The 16,016-nt window shown below is 44.1% G+C and overlaps 1 protein-coding gene across 1 annotated transcript; it reads left to right on the top strand.

Annotated features, from left to right (window-relative positions):
• The first annotated feature begins 7,263 nt into the window (after positions 1-7,263).
• Positions 7,264-15,590, top strand: PKIG (cAMP-dependent protein kinase inhibitor gamma). The gene is made up of 3 exons (XM_028735063.2): positions 7,264-7,433; positions 14,104-14,282; positions 14,618-15,590. The coding sequence occupies exons 1-3, from the start codon at positions 7,294-7,296 to the stop codon at positions 14,695-14,697; spliced, it is 399 nt and encodes a 132-aa protein (XP_028590896.2). The 5' UTR covers positions 7,264-7,293; the 3' UTR covers positions 14,698-15,590.
• Positions 15,591-16,016: the final 426 nt, after the last annotated feature.

The raw sequence follows: 16,016 nt of genomic DNA, 5'->3' as shown, positions 1-16,016 counted from the left end.
TCTCTGCTTTTGGATATGATTTTTTGGGGCGTAAGCACATTTTCAGGACCACACACATTTTGACTCACGTGAAAAGATTCATCTCTCTCATGTTCACATTTTTGGGTTCAGGTGTGAATCACACTTATTATGCATTTTCCTAGAGACACATTTAACGCTGATAACGTGCTGGTATTTACCTGCGCAAGCCAAGTTGCAAAGTCAGGACTGTACTGCAGGGGGGAAATTTGATGCCTGCATTCACCTTCCGTTCAGAGCTCTGCCTATATTTGTAATACAGGGATAAGGATAATATGGGGATAATGCTGGCTGATGTGAAAAGCACAGGCTGCAGCCTGCACCCTGAGAGGGAGGGGAAAGGTGTGTCATTTCTCTTGTGGTCCTAACTGCTGCCACCCAGTGGATATCTTTAGTTCCTGCGGGACTAATTTCTTTCCTGGGTCAACCAGCTCTCTAAACTGAATAGTATGGTAAGGCATTTAGGGGCCTAATTGTTCCTTTTCTGGGGGTGGGGGAGAGACACTATTCGTAGTACTTCATGCTTCCAATATGTTCAACACCACCACCCCCAAAAATATCTGCAAACAAACCAAATTTAGCTTTTACTAAAGGTTTCTATAAGGCAACCATTTAAACAGCTGTGAAGTTGTTAGTAAAATAAAAATGAACATTTAACCACTAGAACAAATGCAAACTACACAGGGAAACACATCCTGGTACCCAGTTTAGACTAAGTGTTAAAGCAACTCCCAGGCTTTTCAGTGTTAACTTTGATCCTGGAAAGTCTGCTGCAGTCCTCTGGCTTTTCCCTTCTGGTTTCTGTACTTTTTTATTCAATAGCACTCTAACAAGACAATCTAACAATGTCTACTCAGCTGCAAGTCCTATTGAATTCAATGGGGCTTCCTCGCAGGTAAATAGCGCTAGCGCTCTTTTTTGTCAGTTCTACTTATACACCTCGTTTCCAGCGCTTACCAAACCTGTCAGCTAATCAGAAGCGCAGCAGTAGTTTTATTTGCATTTATCGCCCTCATAATTTATTTGCTTTCTTCCCACTCCCCCATTCCCCTTTAAGGCTTTAGGTTCCCTTCTCCCCTTTAGTGTCAAACATCTTGGCTGAACCTTTGCCCCTTCTGATCGGAGCAACTCGAAAAACATAAACCAACCGTTTTTATGATAAAGAACAGAATATAAAATGGTGAAACAATTCTCTTGTAGTGCATTTGAAGTGCTTTCGGCACCTTGGAAGCACTATATAAAAGTTAATATTTAACCTCATAGCATTGCTGAGAATTGCCATCCTATGTAATCTGAAGAATCCTTTTGCATTCAACACACACAGCCCCCCACCAGGGCTAGCCCACACATGAGGCAGACTGAGGTTGCTGCCTCAGGCAGTGGAATCCTGAAGGACAGTGCTCCCAGCGGCACCCTGCCCACACCTGCTGCTGCCACCAGAGAACCAAGGAGAAGTGGCAAGATCTTGCGAGAGTTTTGCAAGATCTTGCTGGAAGCCGCCTCTGTGTGACGCCAGTATGCAAGGCTTCAAAACAACAACAAACCTCTGGTTACGTGAAACGTATTCAATAAACACACAAGACGTAACCGGCTGTACGTTTGAAAAAATAATATATACTATTCATTGTATTGAATTGTAGATTTCAACAGAAGTAGCTCATAAAGTTCAACGAAAGAAGTAGAAGACCCAGTGGATCAGTTCATTCTCTAATCAGTTTCTGCATCAGGTCCATATATGTGAAAGTGTCTATTCCACCTCTCTGTTCATAGAGTCCAACAATCCACACAAAAGGTTGTTGCAGTTCCACAGAATCCTTTCACAGAGTCTAAGCCTTGTTTTGCCGTTGACTCTATGTTGGACTCTATGAACAGAGAGGTGGAATAGACACTTTCACATATATGGACCTTATGCAGAAACTGATTAGAGAATGAACTGGGTCTTCTACAGTTTTCGTTGAACTTTATGAGCTACTTCTGTTGAAATCTACAATTCAGTACAATGAATAATATATATTATTTTTTCAAATGTACAGCCGGTTACGTCTTGTGTGTTTATTGGGTATGTAAGGCTTCAGCAACGGCGGACAGCACCTTCCTATTCTGCCTCAGGTGGTGAAACAGGATGGGCTGCCCCTGACCCCCACTAACAATGAGTAGCCCATGGGTGCAGAGGTAGGCAGAAGGTAGTTCCAGAGGGATTTACCAGTAGATCTCGGAATGATTTGTAGTACTGGGTTTTTGTGTGGCAGGGCTGAGAGTTCAGTTTTGGAACTGTATGCAAATTCCTGGGCTGAGCATGTGCTCAGAGGCTAGTTTGTGCTTGTCTGCAGTTGGCAGATCTTGGGTTCTAGTAAAAAACCCAACACACACACACACAAACACACACACACACACACACACACACACACACACACACACACGATCCCTCCCGAGTCTGAAGTCTGCCTGCCTCTGGCATATGATATAAAGCATTCAGCCTATATGTGCTTAGTTATATTATTCAATGGTTCATGTTAACGTGAATAATATTCAGTGGTTTGAACTACGGATATTCAGGTCCTTACATATATGTAAACATAGCTGTCAACGTTTCCCTTTTTTTAAGGGAAATCCCCTTATTCCGAATAGCATTCCTCGCAAGAAAAGGGAAAAGTTGACAGCTATGTGCAAACCAGGTGCTACCCACTTGATTGACATGCAGTAATTGCTCGGTCCCTGCTCCTGCCAACCTAGCAGTTCGAAAGCATGTCAAAGTGCAAGTAGATAAATAGGTACCGCTCCGGCAGGAAGGTAAACGGCGTTTCCATGCGCTGCTCTGGTTCGCCAGAAGCGGCTTAGTCATGCTGGCCACATGACCTGGAAGCTGTACGTCGGCTCCCTCGGCCAATAAAGCGAGATGAGCGCCGCAACCCCAGAGTCGGTCACGACTGGACCTAATGGTCAGGAGTCCCTTTAATTCCTTCCATACCTGAATAATCATCTACTAATAAAATCTCCAGGGAACACTATAACCATATAGCTTTAATTGCTATTGCTGGTGAAATGTTAACAGGAAAATTTGTAGTAATTCTGCTTGAAATTTGGTATCTTGGGGAAAGGCCCACAACCTTGATATTTCCCCCTCTCTTTCAAATAATACTGTCACAGTAGCCACAATGAAAAAGCCCAGAGGTCTTCTTGATATCCAATACTTGCATCAAATGAGATCTCAGAAGTAAGTAATCTGTACACTTTAAATCATTCAAGAGCTCCAGGGGAAAGTTTGAACACTGGCTGGAAAGGGCAGGAGGGCAGCTATTTTTAAATGCTGTTCGCAACTTTTCAAATTGTTGTGCAAATTTATAAACTAACTGTATCTTCACTGGAGATTCAGTATGCCTGTGACATATTGTTGGGGGCAGATCACAAACGTTTGTTGTTTCACCTGAAAAAGCCCAGATGAGGATATAATATATGCACAGTCAAATCATGAATGGATTGCACAATTCATATATTTTGTAAACCCACTTGTGAGGGTATTAGCCTGAAAGGCAGCCTAAAAATACATTAATAATAATTTTTAAAATATTTTAAAAATCTGGATGCTGCCTGTCCCATTTTTTTTTTTCCAATAAATTTTTATTGAATTTTCAAATTTTTAAAAGACAAACAGACATATAAAGACAAAACAAAACATACATAATTACATAACCTTGCTTTCATTACCTTCTTTCATTGACTTCCCCGCACCCTCCTTCCCACATTCCAGTTTCATTAATTATCTCAGCAAGTTATTTGCTCTCCTCCCTTAAATGTCTCATCCTTTCTTAAAATTTGTCACTTATGCTTGACCCAATTTGAACTTATCCAGTTTTACACAATAAATCTTTTCTCTAAGGACGGCCTAAATTCTTCTCCCATGAATTCCTTCCTTCACATATTGCATCAAAAAATCATAATATAGCAGTTCTAAATCTCAGATTTTAACTATTCTCCTCTCCCCTCCTGCCCTGCCCCGGTTTCTGTCCCTTCCCAAACCAATGTCCCAATAGATTGGCTGCTTTAGCCCGGGTTTCTCACATCAGAGGCTCTTAAGCCCCAGTTAGTCTCTCTCCACCAATTTTGTTGGTAATCCATTTTGTTGGCCCTCTCTTCTTGAAGAGGTTCTGTCACCAGCCTCTCATTTTTTCCTCCTTCCAATTCAATAAGTTTCAGTTTCTGCTCAGGACCACTCAGTCTCTCATACTCCTGCTTGATGAAAAAGCCCCAATCATACTTGTTTACTCTTATATAGTCCAATATTCCAGTTATTCTAGGGACTTCTTCCTTTGTCTTTCTCTCCTTTTGCAGATTTGTAATCCACTTGTCATTTTCTTTGTTTCCTTTGTTCCCAGAGGTTGCAGGCTTTTGGTTGGTTTTTTCCACCTGAAGTTCCTCTCCTTCTTCTTCTTCTTTTTCCCCCCGCTCCAAAGTTATCTCCTTCTCTGCAGCTGCAGAATTTCTTTCCATCAACTTTGTATCATTAGCAGAGTTGCTCAGTTCCAAACCGAAAGTCTCCAGTTGTTTACTTATTGTGGTACTTTGCTCTTGTAAAGTTCCCACGAGAAAAAACATCCTTTCAATCTCTGCCCATAGTTTCCCTTCTGCAGCCATTGCAATGTCTTTAGTTCCCTCCAGGGGGATTTCCATCATGATTCTATTCCAACAATCCGTTTCTTTGTAGCTCCCAGCCACTTTATTATTCCCAGTCACTTTGTTTCAAAAAGGTCAATTTTAATGTAGCTTTTTTAGTCCGAAAAAGTACCAATAACACAGTCCCAAGTCTTTGCCTTCCGTTTGACAGCTCTTTTGACAGCTGTCAAACTCTTTATTCTTTTTCCTCGGGCTCTCACGCAGGGCGCTCCCGGGTCCAAGGGGGGGGATTACCAGGAGAAAAGGAAACTTTCAAAATTCTGCTCTTTTCCACTCCAGCACAATAACTTTGTCATCCAATTCGTGAGAGTTATCTATTTAAAGCCAAAGTCTTTCCGCCTTAGTACTCCTCTCTTTGCTTTGAGTCTTTCTGTGGGGGGGGGGGGTGCGGACTTCCTTTTAACACACCCCCGATCGTACTCAATTTTAGGTATAAAAACTTTTAATGCCAAAATTCCCTTCTACTCACGGGTTATTTGTTTCAGTCCAAATTTCAGGAAGAAAGATAGCGCTCTCCGGTCATGGCTCGCGGCTTCGCTCCGCCAAGGCAGCGATCGACTCTCAGCACCACGCCACTCTCCGGTCCACTCCGTAGCCTTTAAAAAGGCTCTTCGCGGGTCAGGGAGGGCGATTAAGGTGCCCACCGAGTCACCATGTCCGCAGGCTTCCGCGCCTGCGGTTTCTAAGGGTCCCCGTGTCGCCGGCACGGCAAGACCCGTCCTTAGCGGAGCCGATTCCCCCCGGAGCTCGGAGGGAATCCGCCATTACCCGTTCGCGCTATCCCGGAAGTCCCTGCCTGTCCCATTTTTTCTTTGCATCTTGTGAAGAGAACAGCATCTATTGGAAATCCACACCCGAAAAAAACCTAGGCATGGAAAAATTTAAATAAATGGCCTCCCCAGGCCACTCAAGGCCAAATTGGGCATTACATGCAGATAAGTAGTATACTTCATCGGTTCAGCACCTCCCCCCTTTTTTACCATTGTATTTTGCATATCTCTTTTCTTCCCCCCTTTTTTCCTTTTCTATTTTTTTACAAAGTAATAATCACAAATAAATAAGAATAAAAATGTGCACCCCACCCCCGAGACCATTCTATTGTTAACTAGCCCCTTTCGGTTTTAACAGTACAAATTCTACAAACACCATCCATATCTCCTCGAAATTATTTCTCCTGCGTATTCCCCGTCTTACCTTAATGGCACATGTTAATTTATCATTAACAGCTATATCCCACACCTCTTTACACCCTTCTTCCATTTTAAAGTCTTCTTGCCCCTTCCAATTCCTAGCTACCATCATTCGTGCAGCTGTCAATAAATTTGTGAGCAAGTCCTTCATAGCCTGCAAACCTTCCACCTCTTCAGCATCCTTTTTAAACCTGAAATGGCAGGTAGGACTGGAGATACTGGAAGAGAAGGGGGTGCTTAAGCCTTTCTCTTGTGAGCCTTCCAACCCTTCAATGCTTTAAATCAGTGGCTCCCAATTGGTGGTCACCCAACCAACGGGGTCTGTGGCAGATACCCATCAACTGTCTGGGACATCTCATTTTGGGGGGCTGTGCTCTCATGCAGGTCACATGACTCATGTGGGAGGGAGCATGGCCCGGAAGATGTGCATCCCGGTTTTGTGCCAGGGGTGTGTTGGAGGGTATAGTGGCACCATTCACAAGACTACCAGAGGGATAACATTTTCAAAAATAGGGGGTCCGTGGCTTGGCTTTTGAAAAACAAGGTGTATGCGGTACTTAGTTAATTGGGAACCACTGCTTTAAATGGTTGGTGTGCACGCATGCCAGTCCACATGTACCTCCCATGGGGAAACAGGTAAAAAGAGAGAGCTGAGAAGAACTTTTAATAGCTTGTACTACCGCAGCCCTTCTCTTGCTTTTGTGGGTGGGGCAATATAATCCCATTCTTCTCACTCCATCCCGCCATGTCCTCTGCTCTGACAAGGCTGAGTGGGGCGAAGGATTCCATTCAGAACTTGCAGGGCGGAAAGAATTGCACATGTCTGTTTCACAGTTGAAGCTGCTGGATCTTTAACTGCCAGGTCATTTGAAAAGCGGGTATGTGGCAGGAGTAATGGGGGGAGGAAGTTGCTGGAATTAGATAACGGGTGAGGGGTACGCATGGGAACTAAGGGGAGCAGCTTCACACATTCATTCCCCATTAGGCCAGTTACAGGCCGAGTTTAAAGCCTAGTTTAAGCTGCCACCCTTCTCTGGAACTAAAAATGGCCACTGGCAAATGGCTGTCGTGGCACAAGATGTAGGGCCTCTGGCTCACATCCACTGAGCCAGTCAGAACCTGAAGTGAAGGGAGAAAGCAAGCAAGGAGTAGATAGTACAGGTGGTCGGAGCCAGTGAGGAGCTGAAGAGAGCAGGAGCGCTTATCAAGAAAACAGAAGCTCCCTAAGTATATCTCCATACACTCCAGTTGCCCATATTATTGGGATTTCAGTGGGCATAAACACACTGGGCTGTGCTAGACAGGAGCTCCTGATTCTAAAAAGGAGAATAGGTTACGTTGTTAATGCTTTTCCCAATTCCCCTTCGCTGCAGTTAAGTCCAGGACTGCTGAGCCTGCCAGTTTAACATTTGGAATGGCCGAGAAAAAAAAGGTAACCTTACTCAAACAATGCCAGAAATGCCTCATCGACATGAATGGAGACATGTTAGATGCACAGGGTATATGTCTTCGCTGCAAAGCTGAGGAGCAGCAAAAGAATCAGAAAGGCAAGAGGTAAGGCAGGGTAGAACAGCAAGGTTTGGATTAATTTACGGAACACACCAACTAGATGGCTTAAAAAAAAAAAGTACCGTATTTTTCGCTCTATAGGACGCACTTTTTCCCCTCCAAAAATTAAGGGGAAATGTGTGTGCGTCCTATAGAGCGAATGCAGGCTGCGCGGCTAAGCCCAAAGCCAGAACAGGGAGACAGAGCGCTGTGGAGCGCTCCGTCTCGCTCTTCTAGCTTGGGGTTAGCTGCGCAAAGCCTGCCCTGTGGAGGCTCCAAAGTCTGTCCCCGAAGCCTGAAGCCTTTGGAGCGCAGCGGGAACTTGTGCTGCGCTCCAAAGGCTTCAGGGATCTTTGAAGCTGGTGGTGGGGGGAAAGCAGTGCTTCCCCCACCACCAGCCCCACAACCTCGGGGGGCAGCGGGAAGGCCGCTTGCCACCTTCGCGCTTCTCCCCGATCTGCTCTTTGAGGCTGGTGGTGGGGGAAAGCAGCACTTCCCCCCGCCAGCCCCAAAGAGCAGGTCGAAAGGAACCTGAAGCCTCTGGAGCCCAGAGGGAACTCCCGCTGCGCTCCGGAGGCTTTGGGTGAATGCACCTTGAACACACCTCATTTTAGAGGGGAAGAACAAGAAATCCCCCCCCCCCCCGTTCTCCTCCTCCTATGGTCCGGTACGTCCTATGGTCCGGTGCGTCCTATAGAGCGAAAAATATGGTAATTAGTCACACCATTGGAGAATGTATCTATCAATAACTATTAGCTATGTTAGCTAGACAGAGCTTCCATGCTCAGGGCCATGGGGAGGGGGAAATGGGGCGGGGAAAAGCAGGCTCTGCTTCTATACTTCCTGTAACAACTTGGTTGGCCAATATGGGGAAGAGAATGCTGGACTGGATGGATCTTTGGTCTGATTTGGTTCTTGTTAAGTCTGGCTGGGGTTGGGGTTAAGAGAGAAAAGAGGAAGCTAGAGCATTCATTCAAAGACCCTGCGACTTAGCTGGCTAGCAAGAGCATCAGAAGAGCACTTCTGCATCAGAGCAAAGGCCCATTTCATCTAGCACCCTCTTCTCCCAATGGCCAGCCAGATGTTGATGGGAAGTCCACAAGCAGGGCATGAGCACAACAGCCCTCTCCCCTCTTGTGCTTCACAGCAACTGGAGTATTACTCAACGCCTGAGAGTAATACTCAGCCATTATGGCTTGTAGCCATCGGTACCCTCAACGCCCAAGGCGTTCTTAAAGCCATCCAAGTTGGTTGCTACATCTTGTGGTTACAAATTCCATACTTTGTGTGCTATGCGAGGAAGTACTTCATTATGTCTGTCCAGAATCTTTGAATATTCAGATTCACTGGATGACTTTGGGTATTATGGGAGAAGGAGAAAAACTCCCATCTAACTCCACACCACACAGAATTCTACACACCTCTATCATGGCCTCCCTTACTTGTCTTTTGTCTGAACTAACAAACTTGCAAATGCTTCCCTTTCCTGAACCCTTTCCAGCTCTGCAGTATCCTTTTTGAGGTGTGGCAACCGAACCTGAACACAGTATTCCAAGTGCAGCCTCACCAGAGAGTTGTATAATGACCACCTGATACTAACAGTCTCTCTTTCCCCACCCCGCCACCCCCAGTCCTGTTCCAAACAATCCCGAACACGGAATTTGCCTTCTTCACAGCTACCATATACTAGGCCGCCGTTACCACCAAGCTGTCTACTATTTTTCCCAGATAGCCTTACTCATCATCACCACTTCAAACCTCACTAGCACATCTATGAAGTTTTGGGATGCACATCACTTTTTACCTGGCTTATCTCTTTGCACATTGAATCATACTTGCCATTTTAATGATCATTCAGCCCAACTGAATGAGAAACTAAAACTGACATATTTGCTCACCCTTCCTTCTGAAGCTGTGATCCTTCATATTCTAAGCTGTCGTCTCTTAGCTTCTTTACCCAAATCCCAAGATTCTGCTGGTAAAATTCTGCTGGCAAAATTCACTTTTAAACAGAAAAATCAAGCTTGGTTGGAATTTTATTTCTTACTTTCATTTTAAAAAATGCAGCAGTAGCATTGTTTTATATCATTTTCTATTTATGATCAAGTATGCATCGCATCTCTATATAAGGTAAAAGGTAAAGGACTCCTGGACGGTTAAGTCCAGTCAAAGGCGACTATGGTGTGCAGCACTCATCTTGCTTTTCAGGCCGAGGGAGCTGGTGTTTGTCCGCAAACAGCTTTCCGGGTCATGTGGCTAAACCACTTCTGGTGCAACGGGACACTGTGACGAGTGCCAGAGCGCACGGAAATGCTGTTTACCTTCCCACCGCAGCAGTACCTATTTATCTACTTGCACTGGTGTGCTTTCAAACTACTAGGTTGGCAGAAGCTAGGACAGAGCAACAGGAGTTCACTCCGTCGCACAGATTCAAACTTCAGACGTTCCTATCGGCAAGCCCAAGAGGCTCAGTGGTTTAGACAACAGTGCCACACGTGTCCCTACATCTCTAGATACAGATACCAACACCAGTCCTCAAAATTTAAATATTCAGTGCCACCTCAGTTTCAAATGACCAGGGCTATGACTTTGCACTCAGTGAAATATGCACGCAGGAACTGATCACACCTTTATATCCTGCAGATTAAGTTCTGGGCTTGTGTTACCAAGATAGTGCCAAGTAGGTGAAATGAGATTGCAAAACTGATCAGATCAGATCTAGTACACCTCCATGGCTAATTTTCTTCTTATATGCACCTGCTTCTATTGACAAATTTTGAAATTTCAGAAGTGAAGCCAATGAAAGACCTCCTTGTGCTTGCTTCACACCTCTTATTTTCTAGGACCAACTTAGCATTATGGGTGCTTCCAGAGGATATATTTATTGTGCATTGATCCTGATTTGCTCACAGGGAGGCTAGACGAAGTTGCATCGAAGCAAGTGATATCCTACCCTTTCCATTGCATTTGCCCCTAACTTTCCATATGACAAAAAGTTAGATCTCTTGAGGAAGTAGGTTTGTTGCCCAAGAGCTCCAAATCAACTTAAATTTGCCAGCATGTGAATCCTCCCTGAAAAAACCCCCACATCTTGATCTCCATTCTATCACCACCTCTGGCCTCAGGGAAAAACAAGCAAAACTCAGTTATAGCTATCGCTCCAGAGCTTTTGGAGATCATCAGCTGAAACATCAGATGAATTAGAGTAGGATGCATTGCCACTTTCCCTCCTCACATTACAAAAAACAACTTTCCTTTCTAGTTGGTGTCCTACATTTCTTCCATCAGATTCTGATGGCCTCACTCTCAGGCTTAGCTCCAGCAAGATGGATGCATCATGTATGTTTGGACCATGCCTTTGGACTTCAGTCTTGCTGCTTGAAAACAAAAATAAGCACCATTTCATGTGAGAACCTGTTTGTTTAAAGCAGCTTCCCATACAGCTGAGCCAATCGCCATGCCACTTGTTGAGAGCGCCCACAGCCTGCTGCAGAACATGTGAACCTTGACAAGATCCCACGTTTTTACTGTAATGGGAGTTAAACATAACCCAAAGACTCCATCTGCTGGCCGTACGATGTACTCAGTCCAGCACACCAGACTTGTCTCTTCTCTGTCTTAACAGGAGCCCCAGTATTTCCTAACTAGAACTCTAATATTTCAACCCCAAAGATATTCAATGAGCAATGAGTCCTGTCAAAATCTATCTAGCAAAACAGGATGCAGCCCACAAGAAATTTATCATTCTATAAGGTGCCATTGGACTCTATTCCTCTGGAACTACTTAAAATAATAATCTCCTAAGAGGACTTTTACATTTTCCAACAAATCTATTTATAAGTTACCATATTTACCATGCCTTTTTTCCTTATCAAAATCAAGGTTATTTCACACATATCAAATACTAAACAAAAACCAATGATAGAAATGTTGTCCTCATCAAAATGCCACACACACCCATACCCCCCGCAACCCAGACTTACCACTTCCACATGTATTTTCCATGGATATGATGAATCCAGATTAAACAGGAAAATAATACAGGGCATGACTCTGATGAGGACAATGCCATGTGGAAAACACGGTGCAAAACGTGCTTGCACGAGCAGCACCAAGACCACAGTGAGCTGCTGTGTATGGAGGCACCCAGAGTGTCATATGAAAGAGAGAGTGTGGTTGGTGTGCAAAACAAACAAAAAAAAGTTTGGTAAGTGGTTTGTTGAGACCTCCAGCATTTTTCAAATGCTCTGATAAAAGAATAGTTTGAGAACTGAGGCAATAGGGTGTCTAGATGCAAAGAAAGGACATCTTTAAATGTCTATAAGAAGAGAAAAAGTGCAGCTTGTCATATAGTTACAGGGAACCAGGCAGAGGGCCTTCTTGGTAGTGGCACCCGCCCTGTGGAATGCCCTCCCACCAGATGTCAAATAGAACAACAACTACCAGACTTTTAGAAGACATCTGAAGGCAGCCCTCTTTAGGGAAGCTTTTAATGTTTGATATCGTATTTTAATATTTTGTTGGAAGCCACCCAGAGGGTAATAATAATAATAATAATAATAATAATAATAATAATAATAATAATTACTATTATTATTAAAATTATTATAGGGGTGGGGAAAAGCTGCTTCATGGTGCATTTCTAAGTTATTGGCACCAACCTGACATTCTGAATATATGTTGCCAGAAATACGACAAGCAAATGACTAGTATCTATAGTAGCTGCTGTGAAAGCTTGCAATAAGAGAGGGAACACATGTTCTCTTTAGTCCTCTCCTCACAACTTCCCTCATTTTTGCAATTCATCGTAGGCTTTATGGTGGGATTGTTCCAGCTTTGACAGTCATTTGTTTTTAATTTGGGTCCTGAGGGTGTCTTTTAATGATAGGTACATGTGTGCTGGCCTTTTCTGAAAGCTCCCATCTCACTGGTCCCTGATTGCTGTTCTTGAATATAGCTGTTAGGTCAACTCTGTGTCACCTTCTCATACCAATGTAGCAACCTGATCAGTTGGTTTGTCGCAGTTTATAGCATGCTTGTTCCAGGAAATAGCTCCAAAAGGACAACACCACAACTCAGAATGTAGGCGTGTACTCTCAGATCCTGAAAAAATATAAATCCAGATCTGGACAAGAGGAAAGGCAGTGTGAATTCTATGGACTTCAGGAGTTCAGTTCAGGTCTTTCCATTTTGGACTACAGACAGATAATATTTCTTGAGGTGGCAGAATGCCCCGGTTGGAGAAAGGGCATCTTTGTAATGCTGAAGGTGAATACATTTCTCAAGGGTAATCAGTTTTTAGATCTGTGTTCCTTTAGCTCCTCATCAATCATGGACTTTACTGCTGAGCTTGGGGGGAAGGACAGGGGAGAAAGGATGTTATTCCTGGCAGTATTTTTGTACCAAACCTGCTAAGCTTAGTAGGGTGGCGGGGCCCCTCCCGATAAACTGTGTATTGAACATTCATCTCAACGGTGGCCCACTTTTTTAGTTTCTGTGTTGCATGTTCTCATAGGTGTGAGGTACGATGCTGATGCCACTGTGCCAGCCCAGCCCAGCCCAGCCCAGCCCTGTGCCCTAATCTTTGGGGCTGCTGGAAGCAGGGCACCAAAGAACATTGAAAGAGCCAGGCACTTTCACGACTCTCCCTCTCTCTGCTTTTAAAAATTCAGCCATGAGAGACTGAAATCAGGAGTGGCAGCCCGGCTGGAGTGCAGAGGCGGGCTGTTTCAATTGTTACCTTCCTTTCCCAAAAGCAGGTGATGTGCAGGACTAGGAGAGAAATTTGGTTCAGTTCACCTTTAAAGGTGAATCTACCTAATTTATGCCTTCTGAAACAATACATGAAGCAAAGCATTGCCATCTTTTGAAAGCTGCACTTCTCTGAATTTTGCAGTACAATACTCCAGTCAAGCATATGCACGTGTTGGTGAAAACAGCATTCAAAAATGCACTGTATTAGGGAACATTGCTTTGCAAATATGTGTATATTAATCAAAGTTGCATATTTCTTAAGAAATGTACATATTAGGAGAGATTTGTACTAAATTGAAGAAGTTTCATGAGGACCTGTTTCATTGCCACCTGTTGTGGATATGTGGGGAACTCAGCTTAAGAATAGAAAAATGAGAAACCAACATTGAGAGATACATCTTTGGTATGAAAAGTACCCACAGAAGGCTAAAAGCAGGGGTGGAGGGCTGGCAGGGGAAGAGGTTACTTTCACTTTCACAGGGGAAGAGGTTACTTTCACTTCCAACATTGAGAGAGTCACTCATTCCTGCTTCCCATTTTTGTGAAAATGGAAGTGAAAGTAACCTCTTCCCCTGCCAGCCCTCCACCCCTGCTTTTAGCCTTCTGTGGGTACTTTTCATACCAAAGATATATACTGGGTTTACTCTACTGGCATCCTAAGAGGCTTTCTGTTTTCCAAACTGTATCTGGCACTTCCTACCGAGCTAGATGGACACGTGGTCTGCCAATAGGAATTTCCTCTTAAGGCAGTGGGTCTGGCTTGCAACTCCTGAGCTATATGGAGAAAGGCATAATTTCAAAATGGCTCCTTGATTACATTGGCTAGTGACAGTGGTTTCATATGATGCTTATGAATTGTTCAGTGAAAATGGACCTCGTGCCCCTTGACGTTTTCTCAACCGTACACATCTCCGTTACACAGGGATCCTGCCTCATACAATGTGAATGAGACGATGGAGACCGAGCCTGCCTATTCTGACTTCATCAGCTGTGACCGGAGCGGCCGGAGAAACGCAATACCCGACCTTCAAGGAGACGCAGCTGCTCTTAAACTGGAGAAACTGGCAAGCACCATGGAGGATATCGCTATTGCAGGGGATGGTGAGTCCCTCTTTGCCCAAGTCCAACCTGAGCTGCTTCTCAGGCAGCTGATCTAATCAGGAAGCTCAGATGAACATGTTCTCTGCAAAACACACAGGGCTTATCTAAATCACTGCACAATGTATACCAGTTGCATCATGTAATGCAGATGGGACATAGGTATATGCTACTAACATCCAACTTCTCACACTTCTTAACACGTTGCTGAAGAGCTAGTATTCTGCTGGTACCACTGAACCATTGGCAATAGCCACACTAGCTTTATTTGCTAAATAAATCAATTTCCATTGGATCCAATTCACACAACTCTCTGTTTGATCATTTATTTTTTACAGAAAACCAAGATTCGGCCGATGCTACCGAGAAGGAATCTGGATTGACTCCTAAGAGCGAAGACGGCAGCCCGACCTTGTGAGAGCTCTGATTTAGGCTGCGGAAGGGTGGACAACAACAACTACAGCTCTTCCATCTGTTAAGAAACCAAATTGCAATAAGGAGTCCTCACTTAAAGGTTTCTGCCATGGCCATCTGGCTCTTACAGTCACTTTCTGTGGCAGCTGGTACCTTCAGAGAACTGTCTCTCTCTCACTCTGCAACACTACACACCAAGAGATGTTTAGTGACTTGAGCCACTCAGAGAGCCTTTTGGCAACTATCTTCCTGTATAGGAAAAACACAATTTCAGTAATAATATATATACTTCAGATTTTATCGTACAAGGTACATTTTGCTCACACGATAAACTATTATTTATTCCTATCTCCCTGTAGATTGTTAGGTGACTTGTGGTATCTATCTCACTTGTGCACATGCTGCATCTCAGAAGTGCTGATATTTTTGGGGCTGTGAACATTGGTGAAGAGAAGTATGGGACATAATCCGCCAGCCACTTCTCCAACATGGACACCATTGAAACCAATGAAGTTTGGTTCTTTTGTGGCATAAGGGCAGGTGCAGCCTTGCACAACACTAATTCAGTTCAGTGGCAATTCCACAGGAAGTGTTCTCCATGAAAGAGGCACCAGTGACATACCACTTCTGCTTACGTCGCTGCTTCTTTCTGGTATGCAGAAAAAGGCTTTCAGAGGCACAAACCAGTGGATTCAAAAATTGGCTTAATTGTGCGTGCTAAAAAGAGAAGGCAGCACTACTTCAAGCAAACTCATTACCAAGTTCTAGAGTTCCAATGCCTCTGGTAAATAGTTGCATCCTCTGTTAAGAGTTGTATCTTGTGGTGAAACTTGTATGCAGATCCATAAACCTGTTGTCCCCCCACCCCAGCAATTAAAACTAAATGAGTTCTTCGTTCATGTGTTTTGCTCTTTTCTAGCACTTTATGCCCCAGACTTGCAGGGTTTTCATTTGGTCTTATAACCAGTGCTTTTTTAAAAAAATAAATACTTAACATTTCCTCTCATTTTCCTACTCATATTGAAATACTGCCCCTCAGTGAGGCCAAACTTAGAATCACAAAATGTTTAGGGGTATGCGTACCCCCAGGAAAAAGCACTGCTTATAACCCAATCTTAACTATGAGTGTGCCAGAAAATGTTTGCGTTAATTGGAGCACCCCAATTCCTGTGCCAATATAAGTTACTGCTGCAGTGCTGCAGGGACAGATATTTACAATCAGAGTTGTTGTTGTTTAGTCGTTTAGTCGTGTCCGACTCTTCATGACCCCATGGACCAGAGCACGCCCGGCACTCCTATCTTCCACTGCCTCCCGCAGTTTGG

This window comes from Podarcis muralis, chromosome 5 (genome assembly GCF_964188315.1).
Source record: "Podarcis muralis chromosome 5, rPodMur119.hap1.1, whole genome shotgun sequence".
Classification (NCBI taxonomy): domain Eukaryota; kingdom Metazoa; phylum Chordata; class Lepidosauria; order Squamata; family Lacertidae; genus Podarcis; species Podarcis muralis.
The sequence above is the reverse complement of the archived record's forward strand: the minus strand, read 5'-3'. Positions and strand labels throughout refer to the sequence as shown.

What these genes read in the sequence shown, in the direction of transcription:
- PKIG (XM_028735063.2), top strand. Translation starts at nt 7,294, where the DNA reads ATGGCCGAGAAAAAAAAGGTAACCTTACTCAAACAATGCCAGAAATGC. An exon ending in AAGAATCAGAAAGGCAAGAG is followed by an intron (nt 7,434 to 14,103) that starts GTAAGGCAGGGT and finishes TCCGTTACACAG; the next exon opens with GGATCCTGCCTCATACAATG. An exon ending in TATCGCTATTGCAGGGGATG is followed by an intron (nt 14,283 to 14,617) that starts GTGAGTCCCTCT and finishes TATTTTTTACAG; the next exon opens with AAAACCAAGATTCGGCCGAT.